The sequence below is a fragment of the Phyllobates terribilis genome, unplaced genomic scaffold (assembly GCF_046119375.1).
Source record: "Phyllobates terribilis strain yellow unplaced genomic scaffold, ASM4611937v1 Scaffold_11__3_contigs__length_659146591, whole genome shotgun sequence".
Lineage (NCBI taxonomy): Eukaryota > Metazoa > Chordata > Amphibia > Anura > Dendrobatidae > Phyllobates > Phyllobates terribilis.
Window position 1 is genome coordinate 35577136 of NW_027362771.1, and position 17177 is coordinate 35594312.

Consider the following 17177-nt stretch of genomic DNA (forward strand, 5'->3'; position numbering starts at 1 on the left):
GGAGCAAAGCGCCAACATCGAATTATGTTTTGTGTTAAAGAAAACAACGGCAGAAACAGTTTCAATGCTTCGGGAAGCTTATGGGAAGAAAGCTCTAAGGCAGTCAACAATTTACGAGTGGTTTGCACGGTTCAGAAGTGGCCAAATCTCACTTAAAGATGAACCCAGTTCAGGTCGCCCCTTAACATCCAGAACAGACAAAAATGTTAAAAAAAAGTGTGCCAATGTCATGATGTTTGATCGTCGCAAAACAAATCGACGAATTGGAGGAAATAACTGGAATTTCCTGGTTCATGCCAAAGAATCCTATTTGAAGATTTGACTATGAGACGAGTTGCGGCAAAGTTTGTTACATAACTGCTTTCTGATGACAAGAGGGAGGACAATCTGAGAGTGTGTCAGGAATTGAAAGAGGCACAAACTGACAATGATTTTTTGTCAAAAGTCATCACGTGGGATGAATCTTGGTGTTACGCCTATGATCTTGAAACAATACAGCAGTCTAGCCAGTGGAAGACAGCTTCATTGCCCAGACCAAAAAAAGACGGCATGTGAAATCAAGGGCATAGGGACGTATTATTACGCACAATGTCAGAAAGGGGTTAAAGGGTGTACATTGTAAAAAAGGGTCACTTCTGAGCGTGCTTCATTCCTTTTTCGGCTATAATCATTCAAGCTAAATATAAGGCTTAAAAGGTTACAGATTGCTCCTTTCCTTTTTGGCCCCATTTGGTCAAACTATAAATTATGGACTGAAATAGCTCTATAACTGCTGGAATTTATTCCCTAACTTACCAGTACTATCTATGAATTTTTTTCCTAAAAGTTTACTTTTGTGGTAAAAAAAAATATTTTTTTTAAACACTAACTTTGAACTAAATCCTTCAACAAAATGGGTGTTTAAAAGACTCATTTCACCTATTAAATAATTATGTAGGGGGTGCAAATTTCAAATTAGGTCACTTGAGGGGGGCTTATAAAGTTCTTAACGCTCAAATTCTCTGCAGAAGTGAAAAGGGCGTATTAATCATTGAAGCTAAATGTATTGCCTAAAAGCCATAGGGTTCTCCTTTCCTATTGACCCCCACACCTTTGGTCAAACTACAGATTATGGCCTAAGTAAGGGCATGTCTGAGCACAGGAGAAAAAGCTCTATAAATGTTGGGTTAAATGGTCTCACATTCACGTCCAAAAAATGAAACAATTGTGTTAAAAAAAGTAAACTAAATTTTTTGCACTGATTTTATATAAATTCCTGCAAAAAATCTGCGGGAAAATATACTCACCATACACCCCCTTTTAATATATTGAGAAGTAGTTTTTAAAATGGGGTAATTTATGGGTCTTTTGTATTGGTACCTGGACACTTAAGTGGCGGCAGAGCAGAATAAAGCCCCCGTCTCACATAGCGAGATCCCTAGCGAGATCGCTGCTGTGTCACGGTTTTGGTGATGCAACAGCGACCTCACCAGCGATGTCGCTATGTGTGACACTTTGCAGCGATCAGGCCCCTGCTGTGAGGTCGCTGATCGCTGCAAAGTGTCCTGGACCATTTTTTGGTCGTTGCTCTCCGGCTGGTCAGCACACATCGCTGTGTGTGACCAGCGGGAGCAGCGATCAGGCTGGTAACTATGGTAAACATCGGGTTACTAGGGGCACACGTTAACATAGTGCCTGCTGGCAAATAGAACCCCCAACTAAAGCTCTATAAAACTTAACTTTTAATAATTAAATCCTTATTATAGTAGTAATTTATATTAAAATTCCAATATAGGCGCAGGTAGTGAGGACTATCAGGATTATTCAATTGGCATAACTGTGTATCCAATAGCCATCCTATCTATTTCCATTATCATATGCTTGTGGCCGCGGACCACTTATTGCACTATTCCCTACCTGTCCTATTGTAAACTAAAATTATAGCCTCCCCGACATGTTTCGCCTAACCGGCGTCTTCAGGGGATAGAGGCTAAATGACACCCAAAATGGCCGCCAGGTAGCTTTTATCACCTCTGTTTGGGCTCTAAGCCAATGTGTATTGTTGTAGCCATGTGCCAATAGAATAGACTCCCCTATTTCCAATCATGAAGATCATATCATTATAATGTTACCTACCATTTAAATGATTGGAGGATAAAGCTGTCATTCAGGCCAGAAGGAACCACATTGGTGGAGATTAAAGCGATATATCAGCATTCTCATAATAGACTGAATGCCTCAGTTTCAGGAACCAATCTGCATTAACTTACCTACATCCAATCCACAAGTGGAAGGTAGTGTTAAACGATTGCTGCACTTGCGTGATCAGCTGACTCAAAATAGGAGGGATTCATGTCATGGCCGTCACATGCTCCAATCGAAACACGCCACATAAGCAAGGTCCTTTTCTTGATACGTATCATTTACTACGTCTACACAATTTGTCCAAATCAATAGAGGAGATGCATAACAGGACCTTTGCTTACTCCAATCAGATTAGGCCACATAGGCAAGGTCCTTTTCTTTATGCACATCAGTTATGAAGTCTGCACCATTGGTCCAAATCAATAGAAGGCATATATAGCAGCACCTTTGCTTACTCCAATCAGATTATGCCACATAGGCAAAGTTATTTCCCTTAGCATATTCATTTCTGCGGTTACTAAGGTAACAAAAAAAAACAAACAAACAAAAAAAAAATACATATATATATATATATATAAAGGTCCTGACACATATGGCTTCTATATCTTTTTTTTTTTTTTTTCCCTTTCTTTTTTTCTTTTTCTACTTCTTTTTTTAAACACGTGGTACTACGTAGCCAAGGTCTTTTTCATATTTCTTTCTATAATTGCACAGGTTACTAGGATCATTAAAGATCACGCGTATCAGGAGCTTTACATGTTCTAGTCACGTGGTACCATGTAGGCAACGTCCTGTTATATCATTCCTTTTACACAATGTGCATGTCTATTTACTTGATTTATTTACGCTCTAATTTAATTTCTTAGAGTAATTAGACTTCACTGCGCATACAACAGAGATTTCTTATTGTCAATATATCACAGATAGCTATAAGGGGATAGATACTTCCATTTATATCAATATTCCATTCCACTATGGTTAATAAACCTATAAATAATTATTGTATAACCTATATAGTGATAATAGTAATGATATCCTATTCATTATTGATCATAATTAAGAGTAAAATATGACTGCAAAAAAGGTAACTAGATTTTTGGGTATATGGGCGTTTCAATCAGGGTGCATTAAAATTACTATACCATAATAACAATATTCAATAGAGTATTTTATTTTATATTATATTTGCAGGCTTGACATCAATTAATTATAAGAAGGATGTATAGGTAAATCCCTCATTTAAACCCCCCTCCCCAAGAGCGTTCAGTCTGAAAATCCATTTAGCTTCTTCTTGCTGTAAAATTCTATCAAGATTGCCTTTTCTGGGCCCCAACTTCATCTGTCTAATTCCAATAAATTGTAATTTTAATGGATTCTCAGAGTGAACTATTCTCATGTGGCGAGAGAGGGGGGTATCCAGATTAGTGTTTATACTGCTCAGATGTTTAGAAATACGTCTCCTAAATTCTTGTATTGTTTTCCCTACGTATATCATAGGGCAAGAGCAACATGCTATATATATATATAATCCCTTTGGTCTTACAATTTATATTATCCCTAATTTTATATATCCTCTGATCAGATGAATTACTGAACTCACTAGTATTGGGTAAGTATCTGCAAAAACTGCATGTACCACAAGGCAATTAATGAGCAATTGGAGAAAGAGATCCTGGAAGCACAGCAATTTGCGACACAACCAGACTTTGCCAGATTAGAAAGTGATCTACAAAAAAGTATTGAAAATTTGAAAAGTGAAATCAAAGAGCGTAAACATCGAAAATATATTAGAGATCTTGGAGACTTTGAAACAGGACAAATATATAAACCCAGAGGTACAAACCAGAGGTCTAATAGACCAAAAATAACTGAACACGCTGAAACAGACCTCTCAGGATCTGATAGCTCAGTGGATAGACAAGTGTCTATTGGAGGAACTAAACGTAAGAGTGGCTTTAGGAGGAACTATAGACAACGAAAGGATTCCTTCCCTAAATCATGGGGGACTCACAGGAGCCAAAATGCGTACTCAGAAAAAGATATGTCCAATATATCATCATCAGCATCCTCCTTATCTTCCTCCATCCCACCACCGGTCACAAGAACAGAATTTTTCCAGCCAACAATTCCAGCAATGTTTGGCAATGTAAATGTACCCCAAATACAGACTCCCGTAATGAACAATATAAGTGTTACACCACTGCGTCCACAAGGCCAGTCCAATATGAATCAATTGGCACTGGGTCCACAAAATGTCTTTACAACATCACAGGCAGGCGCTTCGACTTCTTTTTTAGGGGTGAATCGGCCAGTCTAACGAGAGATCATGAAAACAACCTTCAAATTTTCAATGTCTCCTCATGTGTATTAAGCCATAATCATATTCGGCTCCTTCAGAAGGGCCTATCTTTCGCGCCCAGACCAAAATTTGATGTGTTTATGTGGACAAAAGATTTGAATCTTTTCGCTAGAAAGCTTGCACTCCACAAATACCATATAATAAAAAATCGAGATCCTCTGAAGAATCAGAGAAATGAAAGTGAAGCAATTTTAACATTGGAGACTTTGGAAAATGATAATGAAACTGGCCAAATATCTATTGCACCCCCCTTTTCCTCCTTGAAACCTAAAAGTAAAAATACTCCTAGTTTCTCTCAATATCATAACATTGATGTCTTTGTTAATATGGCACAGATAGAACTAAAAAAGCTATCTAAAAAGAGACCTGCTAAGGATAAGAATTTGAGTCGAGAGGAGGAAAAGGCAATTAAAGAATTGCAAACATACAACAATGTTGTTATGAAACCCTCTGACAAGGGGAACAACATTGTTGTTATGGACGTAGTGGATTATAAGAAGATGGTTCTAGATCTGCTTAACGACAAAGATACTTATAAGCGGTTACTCAGGGATCCCACTGTTAAATTTACTCAAGAGTTACAATCAATTTTGAAGGAAGCCCTTGACGCTGATTATATTACTGAGGATGAATATAAGGTTCTGTTCAACCCTACCCCTACAATGGCTACCTTTTATGCATTACCCAAGATGCATAAGAGAATAAGACCGATACCAGGGAGACCTATAGTCTCAGGTAATAACTGCCTCATAGAAGGAATAAGTCAATACATTGATCAGATGCTCTCCCCCTTTGTGCACTCCCTCCCCTCCTACGTTAAAGACACTAAGGATATGGTTTCAAAACTACTTAATGTCACAGTCTCAGCACAAATAATACTAACCAGCCTCGATGTAGAGGCTTTATACATTAATATTTCTCATGAATTAGGTGTCACAGCTGTATCTTACTTTTTATCCACTAAATCGAAGCACTTTAAAGCACATAATGATTTTTTGCTGTCACTTTTATTATTTACTTTAACACATAACTTTTTTACCTTTGACGGTGCCTTCTATCAACAGATAAGGGGCACCGCCATGGGTACATCATGTGCACCAAGTTTTGCAAATCTTTTTCTAGGGTGGTGGGAGGACACCTTGGTTTTTAATGAAGATTTGAGTTTTTTCACTAGTCACATTTTATTTTGGGGGAGATACATAGACGATGTATTGATTCTGTGGGAAGGAGACGTCAAAATATTTGAAGATTTTGTAGCCATCCTGAACAAAAATAAGATTGGAATGCTTTTCACCTATGAGGTAGGGTTGAACAGGATCAATTTTTTGGATTTGACTATTTCTATAGACGGAGAAGGTAACCTCCTTACAGATATATATAGAAAGCCCACGGCCACCAATAAACTCCTTCATTGGAAAAGTTGGCATCCACCGTCCTTAAAGGCCGGTATTCCAGTTGGCCAATACCTGAGGGCTAGGCGTAACTGCTCCAGTGATGAAGCATTCTTTAGGGCCAGCAGAAATCTTTTTGAGAAATTTACATCTAGAGGATACCCCAAAAAAATCCTCTATAGAGCCTTCAATAGAGCCAAGAAGAGTGATAGAGACATGTTACTAATGTCCCCCCCAAAAAATTCCAGTCCTAAAATGATTAAGCTAATAGGAATGTATGATGAACATACCTCGGATATTTATATCATCATGTGGAAATTCTGGCCATTACTAAGAGCAGACCCAGATATTAGAGATGTGATTAGTAAACATCCAAGTATCACATATAAACGAGGTAAAAACTTGGGAGAATATCTCACTCATAGACATTTCAAGAACAAAGAAGATCCCCTTAGGAATATCAACACTACAGGAGTCTCTAAGCCTTGTGGTACATGCAGTTTTTGCAGATACTTACCCAATACTAGTGAGTTCAGTAATCCATCTGATCAGAGGATATATAAAATTAGGGATAATATAAATTGTAAGACCAAAGGGATTATATATATATAGCATGTTGCTCTTGCCCTATGATATACGTAGGGAAAACAATACAAGAATTTAGGAGACGTATTTCTAAACATCTGAGCAGTATAAACACTAATCTGGATACCCCCCTCTCTCGCCACATGAGAATAGTTCACTCTGAGAATCCATTAAAATTACAATTTATTGGAATTAGACAGATGAAGTTGGGGCCCAGAAAAGGCAATCTTGATAGAATTTTACAGCAAGAAGAAGCTAAATGGATATTCAGACTGAACGCTCTTGGGGAGGGGGGTTTAAATGAGGGATTTACCTATACATCCTTCTTATAATTAATTGATGTCAAGCCTGCAAATATAATATAAAATAAAATACTCTATTGAATATTGTTATTATGGTATAGTAATTTTAATGCACCCTGATTGAAACGCCCATATACCCAAAAATCTAGTTACCTTTTTTGCAGTCATATTTTACTCTTAATTATGATCAATAATGAATAGGATATCATTACTATTATCACTATATAGGTTATACAATAATTATTTATAGGTTTATTAACCATAGTGGAATGGAATATTGATATAAATGGAAGTATCTATCCCCTTATAGCTATCTGTGATATATTGACAATAAGAAATCTCTGTTGTATGCGCAGTGAAGTCTAATTACTCTAAGAAATTAAATTAGAGCGTAAATAAATCAAGTAAATAGACATGCACATTGTGTAAAAGGAATGATATAACAGGACGTTGCCTACATGGTACCACGTGACTAGAACATGTAAAGCTCCTGATACGCGTGATCTTTAATGATCCTAGTAACCTGTGCAATTATAGAAAGAAATATGAAAAAGACCTTGGCTACGTAGTACCACGTGTTTAAAAAAAGAAGTAGAAAAAGAAAAAAGAAAGGGAAAGGAAAAAAAAAAAAAAAAGATATAGAAGCCATATGTGTCAGGACCTTTATATATATATATATGTATTTTTTTTTTTTTGTTTGTTTGTTTGTTTTTTTTTGTTACCTTAGTAACCGCAGAAATGAATATGCTAAGGGAAATAACTTTGCCTATGTGGCATAATCTGATTGGAGTAAGCAAAGGTGCTGCTATATATGCCTTCTATTGATTTGGACCAATGGTGCAGACTTCATAACTGATGTGCATAAAGAAAAGGACCTTGCCTATGTGGCCTAATCTGATTGGAGTAAGCAAAGGTCCTGTTATGCATCTCCTCTATTGATTTGGACAAATTGTGTAGACGTAGTAAATGATACGTATCAAGAAAAGGACCTTGCTTATGTGGCGTGTTTCGATTGGAGCATGTGACGGCCATGACATGAATCCCTCCTATTTTGAGTCAGCTGATCACGCAAGTGCAGCAATCGTTTAACACTACCTTCCACTTGTGGATTGGATGTAGGTAAGTTAATGCAGATTGGTTCCTGAAACTGAGGCATTCAGGCTATTATGAGAATGCTGATATATCGCTTTAATCTCCACCAATGTGGTTCCTTCTGGCCTGAATGACAGCTTTATCCTCCAATCATTTAAATGGTAGGTAACATTATAATGATATGATCTTCATTATTGGAAATAGGGGAGTCTATTCTATTGGCACATGGCTACAACAATACACATTGGCTTAGAGCCCAAACAGAGGTGATAAAAGCTACCTGGCGGCCATTTTGGGTGTCATTTAGCCTCTATCCCCTGAAGACGCCGGTTAGGCGAAACATGTCGGGGAGGCTATAATTTTAGTTTACAATAGGACAGGTAGGGAATAGTGCAATAAGTGGTCCGCGGCCACAAGCATATGATAATGGAAATAGATAGGATGGCTATTGGATACACAGTTATGCCAATTGAATAATTCTGATAGTCCTCACTACCTGCGCCTATATTGGAATTTTAATATAAATTACTACTATAATAAGGATTTAATTATTAAAAGTTAAGTTTTATAGAGCTTTAGTTGGGGGTTCTATTTGCCAGCAGGCAATATGTTAATGAGTTAAATTGCCCCTACGCTGTCTCTGGCTGAACAGTGTTGACTAGGGGCACACGCGCACCTAGTAACCCGCTGTTTATCATGGTTACGAGCCTCCTAAAGTGAGCGGTAACCTCCCGCTCACTGTAGCAGAGTGGTAACCATGATAAACAACGGGTTACTAGGAGCGCGTGTGCCCCTAGTAACCCGATGTTTACCATAGTTACCAGCCTGCTCCTGCTTCAGCAGGCTGGTAACCGGAGCAGGACATCGTGGAAAGATTCTTTCCACGATGTCGCTGCTCCCCTGATCGTTGGTGAGCCTGCCTGCTTGACAGCTCACCAGCGACCACATAGCGACGCAGCAACGATCCCTGACAGGTCGTATCGTTGTCGGGATCGTTGCAGCGTCGCTAAGTGTGACGGGGCCTTAAAGTTTTTTTTCGTCTCTCCGTTGCAAAGATATTAACAATCCAAGTATTTGTTAGCTAATGAATTAATAAAAATGAAGTCCAAGTAGGCATTACCAGGTAGTTTTCACTGTGTACTCCTTTTCCCCTGTATGACATTGATCAATCATAAATGCACTTCAATACTCAAGGGAAAGAAGAACACCATAGCTTAGAATACTGTATTTTTCAGACTGTAAGACACACTTTTTTCCTCCAAAATTTTGGAGGAAAGTGGGGGGTGCATCTTATAGTCCGAACATATCTACATATGTACTGTGGGTAGTGGGGGGAGAGGCAGCGTGGCACAGGAGGCAGCAGCCTCCAGCTGCAGCCTACGCTGTGCCCGCTGCTAAACTAAATGAATATTCCCTGCTCTCCACGACCATGGGCGTGGAGAGCAATGAATATTCATTTTCCTTAATAGCGCTCACACTATAGCCGCAGCGCGGCTCCTGCTGCGGCCGGCGGTCTGTATGCCCGCTATTAAAGCTCATGAATATTCAACACAACTTTAATAGCGGGCACACAGACAGCCGAGCGGCAGTAGGAGCCGCGCTGCAGCTACAGTGTGCGCGCTATCACTGCTCCCCACGCAGAGTCCCAGCGTGGGGAGCAATGACTATTCCGCCACAGCACTTAACTGTGTGAGGACGCATGGCAGGGACGCCATGCGCGCCCTGCCATGCGCGGCTCACACAGTGAGAGTGTTGGCAGCAGAGCGGGACGCAGAGCTGGAGGAGAGAGGAGGTGAGTATACTTGTTTATTTTTTTTTGTGGGCAGCGTGATGGAGATCAGAGGGTGCCATGCATACCAGGATCGAGGGGTGCCATGCATACCAGGATCAAGGGGTGCCATGCATACCAGGATGGGGGAATCAAGGGGTGCCATGCATACAATGATAGGGGAATCAAGGGGTGCCATGCACATCAGGATCAAGGGGTGCCATGCATACCAGGATGGGGGATTGGGGTGCCATGATTACCAGTATGGGGGATTGGGGTGACATGCATACCAGGATGGGGGATTGGGGTGCCATGCATACCAGGATGGGGGATTGGGGTGCCATGCATACCAGGATGGGGGATTGGGGTGCCATGCATACCAGGATAGAGATGAGGGCCATGTATACCAAGATGAGTATGAGGACCACATATACCAAGATGGGGATGAGGGCCACATATACCAGGAAGGAGGAGCCATACATACCAGGATGGAGGATATTAACAGAATTGGGGGACATTACCGCAATACCAATGTCAGCAGCAGACCCCTCCCCCCTAACAGGGCATCATGACCACATTTTTGTTTGCTTAATTTTTTTTCTATTTTCCTCCTCAAAAACCTAGGTGTCTTATGCTCTGATGCATCTTATAGTCCGAAAAATATGGTAGGTTACTCATATGTGAGATGTACTGAGACAGCCTGATGTAACTGCAGAGTGGATTACCTATTGTTGTGAGCCCAGCAGACAGAAGTGTGATTAGTGACACCTTTGAGCTTTCATTTGCTCCCAGTCTGTGTGGAGGGAGGGGCAGTACAGCAGAGTTGTGCTGCATCACATTGTAAACCCATTACAAGTTGAACACTACTGATACAACTTTGATTAGCGATACTTTTGTCTCATCTCTGGAAAGAGTAATTGCGCTGCTAAAGTATGGTTGTGTATTACTAAAGCAATCAGAAGATCGCACAGTAGTCCTCTTGAAGGGCTAAGAAATTTTGTAGAAAAAAAAAATTATTACCAATAAACACTACTTGCTTTTCCCCCAAATAAGCAAGCTCTCCCACAGCTCCATAAATGAAAAACTGAAAAAGTTTTGACTCTCAGAATATTCCGCCAAATGCATTCTACTTCGCTTTCTTACTTCCTGGCAGGATGGGCTCTCCTCCTCGAGTGACAGCTGTGATGAGCAAAGCTGCAGTATTAGAAGAACTATAAAGCTCAGCACACATTCTGTTTTAACAAATTCAGCTATCAGTGGTTTGTTCTGGGTTATACACTGCTGTCACTATATTTACACATAGATAGATCAGGAAATATAACAAGCACATAGTTCTTGACAGAGAGCCATGATTAGGAGACCTACTATGAACGCTGTGGGCTGGGGAATTATTGCTGTATCTCTTCAGAAGCTGAGAGGGAGGAGGAGGCAGGTGAGCAACTAACTGCTGTATAAAATTCAATGGGCTGGAGAGAGATGAATGGAATGTTAACAGTTAACTGCCCTCTAGGAATGTAACTACAGAGCAATGGATGCCAGCTTCTGGGCGCCAAGCACCATGGAAGCCAGCTGTAGCCTATAAAAGCTCTCATTGCAGGAGAATGACATCAGATAGAAAAGGTAAGCAAATTGCAAACTTATTGATTTTCATGCTATCTCACTATTTAAAGTTATTTAAGAACTTGAGAATAACCTTTTAAAGAAAAAAAAACTTTTTTTGTGTGTAAGAGTAGTAAAACAAAAAAAAACAACACAAACTATTGTCAATATCGCACCGACTTGCATAATAAAGTTAATAAGCCAATTAAACTGAATAATAAAGTGCTAAAAAATACAGAATTGTTGTTGCTTTTATCCATTTCACCTCTAAAAGAAAGTGTTCAAAAAGTCACTTTTATTAGAAAATGGAACTACTGAAAAAGCGATATCTTCATGCCTCATGACGAAATTTGTGCGCCCCCCCCCTCGTCTTCACACTTCAAGATGGTGATACTATTTTATGCATTCCATCTGCAATATGATGCTTACTCCTGATTAGATGTATCCATAACACCTACAGGGTTTAAAAGGGTTTTCCCACCAACATAAGTGTCTTTTAATCAATAAATCTTGGAAAAATACTAGCTTCCATAATTGGATGTGTTTAAATAAAATGTTCCTGTGCTGAGATAATCTTATAAATGTGCCCCTGCTGTGTACTGTGTAATGGCTGTGTCTGACCGTGCAGGAACATGGTCTGATCATACCACATCTCCTGGGCAGGGGAGGAAGCAAAATAGTATATAGACATTACAGCACTGAATTGTGGTTCCTTTTGTCCATTTCACCTCTAGAAAAAAGTGATCAAAAAGTCGCTTTTATCAGAAAATTGGACTACTAAAAAAGACATACCTTCATGCAAAAAAAAAAAAAGATTTATTGATGGAAAATGTGTGGCTCTCAGAATATGGTGACATAAAAACTAAACATTTTTTTTTAAAACAATGTATTTATTGTACAAAAGTAATAAAACATAAGTAATACTATATAAATTTGGTATCGCCATAATTATGCTGACCCGCAGAATAAACAATAACAGAAAACTTAAATCAATAATAATAATATAAAAACAACAGTGCTGAAGTGTTTTTTCGTATTTCTCCCTATAAAGACATAATAAAAATTTGGTAATAAATTAAATGTACCCCAAAATTCTGCCACTGATAAATACAGCTCAATCAGACACAAAAAAATCCCTCATAGTGCCAATTCAACGAAAAAATACAATGAAAAAACTAAAAGAAAAAACATTGATTTGTCCCAAAGGCCAAAATTGGCAGGTCCTTAAGGTGTTACTTCAATCACACACTTAACTAATTTATGTGGGGAAACAGATCCAACTCACCGTCTTTACGAGTTCTTCATCAAGTTCTTGTAGTCTGTCTGAGGAACCTTCAAGCTGTTGGAGCTCTAACTTAATGCTCTTTAGATCTGCTTGTTTTTTGGTCTGCATGGTAATTTTCAGCTCAATTGTACGTTCAAGGCCGGTCTTCTTGTCTCTTATTTCATCTATTTGTCTCTGCTTCATTCTTTCCTTATCTGAAAATTCTCGCTTCATTCCAACAAAAAAACAATCACACATTAGCATGTTGTATAGTCTGCATTGATGTCTAATAAGTGAACACTTTTAATTTAAATCATCACTCCAGCATTTCTTTATTTTACAGCTGGAGTGGTATTACTAATGTAAGTTCCCCACCTTTTGTAATATATTTACCAACCGCCATCTTCTTCTGTTATTGGCGCAGCTCCAGTTGTCTTCTGCAGTTTGTGACCCATTGTAACATCTCCAGTGTTTGCTAGGTGTGCCGGAGGTCACTTCTCAATGGAAGTCTGAGAGTCAGAACGATTTTTTCATGGACTTACAATGAGAGCTTGTGACTGGCCTACCGTCAGTCAGAAGCTGCGGTCACAAGATGGTGAAGCGGAACCAGAGCAGCGCTGAGAACAGAAGATGGCAGCTGCTAAGACTACTACTAGGGGTAGAAACAGGTCTTAGTGATACCACTCCAGCACAGAAATAAAGAAATGCTGCAGTGGTGCATTAATACAAGGGTATTTTCAAGTAGTTCTGAAACAGGGTATCTCGTTTTCATAAAGAAGACAACTGCTACTAGCTTCTTGCCTAGGAAAGAATATAATGAATTACTCTCTGCATTGTATCCTTACCATCGTTTGCTTAAAATCTGCTTCATCCTTTTCTTGTCTGTCTTTCATTAGCTTCTGGAAGCTAGTTATCTGTCTGGTGTTTAATGGAGTATGCTCAAATCCATCAAATTCTAATTGCAAGGCTAATGCCTTTATAAGAGAGTCTCGAGATCTGATATGTTGTTGATGCTGGTCGGCCTCCATTTGCAGACGTCCTGAATAATAATAATAGAATTACACTGGATCAAAATAGGAAGGGCTTTTACCACATATCTTTTTAAACTTCTGTTTCTCATTAAAATGTTTAGAAAAATTAATTTTACTTTAACACTATTTGTGGACTTTGACCACACGTAGTAATTTTTCTTGTAGGTTTGCAGAGTTTTTGATACATCCAATGTCGCCAAAGTACAACCCCTGGCAAAAATTATGGAATCACCGGGCTCGGAGGATGTTCATTCAGTTGTTTAATGTTGTTGAAAATAAGCAGATCACAGACATGGCACAAAACTAAAGTCATTTCAAAATGGCAACTTTAGGGCTTTAAGAAACACTAAAAGAAATCAAGATAAAAAATGTGGTACTCAGCAAAGGTAATTTTTTTCAGACCAAGCAGAGGGAAAAAATTATGGAATCACTCAATTCTGAGGAAAAAATTATGGAATCATGAAAAACAAACACACAAAAGAACACTCCAATACATCACTAGTATTTTGTTGCACCACCTCTGGCTTTAATAACAGCTTGCAGTCTCTGAGGCATGGACTTAATGAGTGACAAACAGTACTCTTCATCAATCTGGCTCCAACTTTCTCTGATTGCTGTTGCCAGATCAGCTTTGCAGGTTGGAGCCTTGTCATGGACCATTTTCTTCAACTTCCACCAAAGATTTTCAATTGGATTGAGATCCGGACTATTTGCAGGCCATAACATTGACCTTATGTGTCTTCTTTCAAGGAATGTTTTCACAGTTTTTGCTCTATGGCAGGATGCATTATCATCTTGAAAAATGATGTCATCATCCCCAAACATCCTTTCAATTGAAGGGATAAGAAAACTGTCCAAAATATCAATGTAAACTTGGGCATTTATTGAAGATGTAATGACGGCCATCTCCCCAGTGCCTTTACCTGACATGCAGCCCCATATCATCAATGACTCTGGAAATTTGCATGTTCTCTACATGCAGTCATCTTTATAAATCTCATTGGAACGGCACCAAACAAAAATTCCAGCATCATCACCTTGCCCAATGTAGATTCGCGATTCATCACTGAATATGACTTTCATCCAGTCATCCACGATTGCTTTTCCTTAGCCCATTGTAACCTTGTTTTTTTCTGTTTAGGTGTTAATGATGGCTTATGTTTAGCTTTTCTGTATGTAAATCCCATTTCCTTTAGGCGGTTTCTTACAGTTCGGTCACAGACATTGACTCCAGTTTCCTCCCATTCGTTCCTCATGTTTTCTTGTGCATTTCCTGTTTTGGAGACATATTGCTTTAAGTTTCCGGTCTTGACGCTTTGAGGTCTTCCTTGGTCTACCAGTATGTTTGCCTTTAACAACCTTCCCATGTTGTTTGTATTTGGTCCAGATTTTAGACACAGCTGACTGTGAACAACCAACATCTTTTGCAATATTGCGTGATGATTTACCTTCTTTTAAGAGTTTGATAATCCTCTCCTTTGTTTCAATTGACATCTCTCGTGTTGTAGCCATGATTCATGTCAGTCCACTTGGTGCAACTGCTCTCCAAGGTGTGATCACTCCTTTTTAGATGCAGACTATCGAGCAGATCTAATCTGATGCAGGAGTTCGTTTTGGAAATGAAAATTTACAGGGTGATTCCATAATTTTTTCCTCAGAATTGAGTGATTCCACAATTTTTTCCCTCTGCTTGGTCTGAAAAAAATTACCCTTACTGAGTACCACATTTTTAATCTTGATTTTAGTGTTTCTTAAAGCCCTAAAGTTGCCATTTAAAATGACTTTAGTTTTGTGCCATGTCTGTCATCTGCTTTTTTTCAACAACATTAAACAAATGAATGAACATCCTCCGAGCCCAGTGATTCCATAATTTTTTGCCAAGGGTTGTATAATAGTTTCTAACTGCAATTTGCAGCTTAAGTTTATCATGTTCTAGATAAGCCCTTAAATGCCTTAAAGGGGTATTCCCATCTCCAAGATCCTATCTCAATATGTAGTAGATGTAATAATAATAATAATATTAGCAAATATCTTCAATTAGAAATGTAGTATAGTATTTTGGATTCGCTATGTCTCTTACCTCATGTGCAGGCATTGCAGGACCTTAGGTATCCAAGGTTACGTCCACTGATAAAGTGACAGTTAGCTAGCTGCTGGTGGTCGTAACCATGGATACCTAATGTCCTATATTGCCTGCAAATGAGCTACACATGTGGTCAAAATTGTTGGTACCCCTCATTTAATGAAAGAAAAACCCACAATGGTCACAGAAATAACTTGAATCTGACAAAAGTAATAATAAATTACAAATCTATGAAAATGAACAAATGAAAGTCAGACATTGCTTTTCAACCCTGCTTCCACAAAATTTAAAAAAAAATTAAACTCATGAAACAGGCCTGGACAGAAATGATGGTTCTTCTTAACTTAATATTTTGTTGAACAACCTTTTGAGGCAATCACTACAATCAAACGATTCCTGTAACTGTCAATGAGACTTCTGCACCTCTTGACAGGTATTTTGGCCCACTCCTCGTGAGCAAACTGCTCCACTTGTCTCGTGTTTGAAGGTTGCCTTTTCCAGATGGCATGTTTTAGCTCTTTCCAAAGATGCCCAATAGGATTTAGGTCAGGGCTCATTAAAGGCCACTTCTGAATAGTCCAATGTTTTCCTCTTAGCCATTCTTGGGTGTTTTTAGCTGTGTGTTTTGGGTCATTATCCTGTTGCAAGACCCATGACCTGCGACTGAGACCAAGCTTTCTGACACTGGGCAGCACATTTCTCTCTAGAATCCCTTGATAGTCTTGAGATTTCATTGTACCCTGCACAGATTCAAGACACACTGTGCCAGATGCAGCAAAGCAGCCCCAGAACATAACAGAGCCTCCTCCATGTTTCACAGTAGGGACAATGTTCTTTTCTTGATATGCTTCATTTTTCCGTCTGTGAACATAGAGCTGATGTGCCTTTCCAAAAACTTCTATTTTTGTCTCATCTGTCCATAGGACATTCTCCCAGAAGCTTTGTGGCTTGTCAACATGTAGTTTGGCAAATTCCAGTCTGGCTTTTTTATGATTTTATTTCAACAATGGTGTTCTCCTAGGTTGTCTCCCATGAAGTCCAATTTGGATCAAACAACGACGGATCGTGTGATCTGACACTGATGTTCCTTGAACTTGAAGTTCACCTTTAATCTCTTTAGAAGTTTTCCTGGGCTCTTTTGTTACCATTCGTATTATCCGTCTCTTTGATTTGTCATGAATTTTCCTCCTGCGGCCACGTCCAGGGAGGTTGGCTACAGTCCCATGGATCTTAAATTTCTGAATAATATGTGCAACTGTAGTCACAGGAACATCAAGCTGCTTGGAGATGGTCTTATAACCTTTAACTTTACCATGCTTGTCTATAATTTTCTTTCTAATCTCTTTTGTTTGCTTCCTCCGGTCCATGTTGAGTGTGGTACACACCATGTCACCAAACAGCACAGTGAGTATCTGCAGCCCTATATTCAGGCCCACTGACTGATTACAAGATTGTAAATACATGCGATGCTAATTAGTGGACACAACTTGATTAAACATGTCCCTTTTGTCACATTATTTTCAGGGGTATCATCATTTCTGTCCAGGCCTATTTCATGAGTTTAATTTTTTTTTTTATA

General features: G+C 39.0%; 1 protein-coding gene across 4 annotated transcripts in view; it reads right to left on the minus strand.

Moving 5' to 3' along the window:
- RAD50 (RAD50 double strand break repair protein) overlaps positions 1–17177 on the minus strand; it is a 168414-nt gene that overhangs the window by 119916 nt on the left and 31321 nt on the right. For all 4 annotated transcript variants that reach the window (XM_073651197.1, XM_073651195.1, XM_073651193.1 and 1 more), the window contains 2 exons: positions 13330–13523; positions 12506–12712 (listed from right to left, as the gene is read on the minus strand). In XM_073651197.1, the coding sequence (XP_073507298.1) occupies positions 12506–12712; positions 13330–13523 (401 nt within the window). The remainder of the gene's footprint in view (positions 1–12505; positions 12713–13329; positions 13524–17177) is intronic.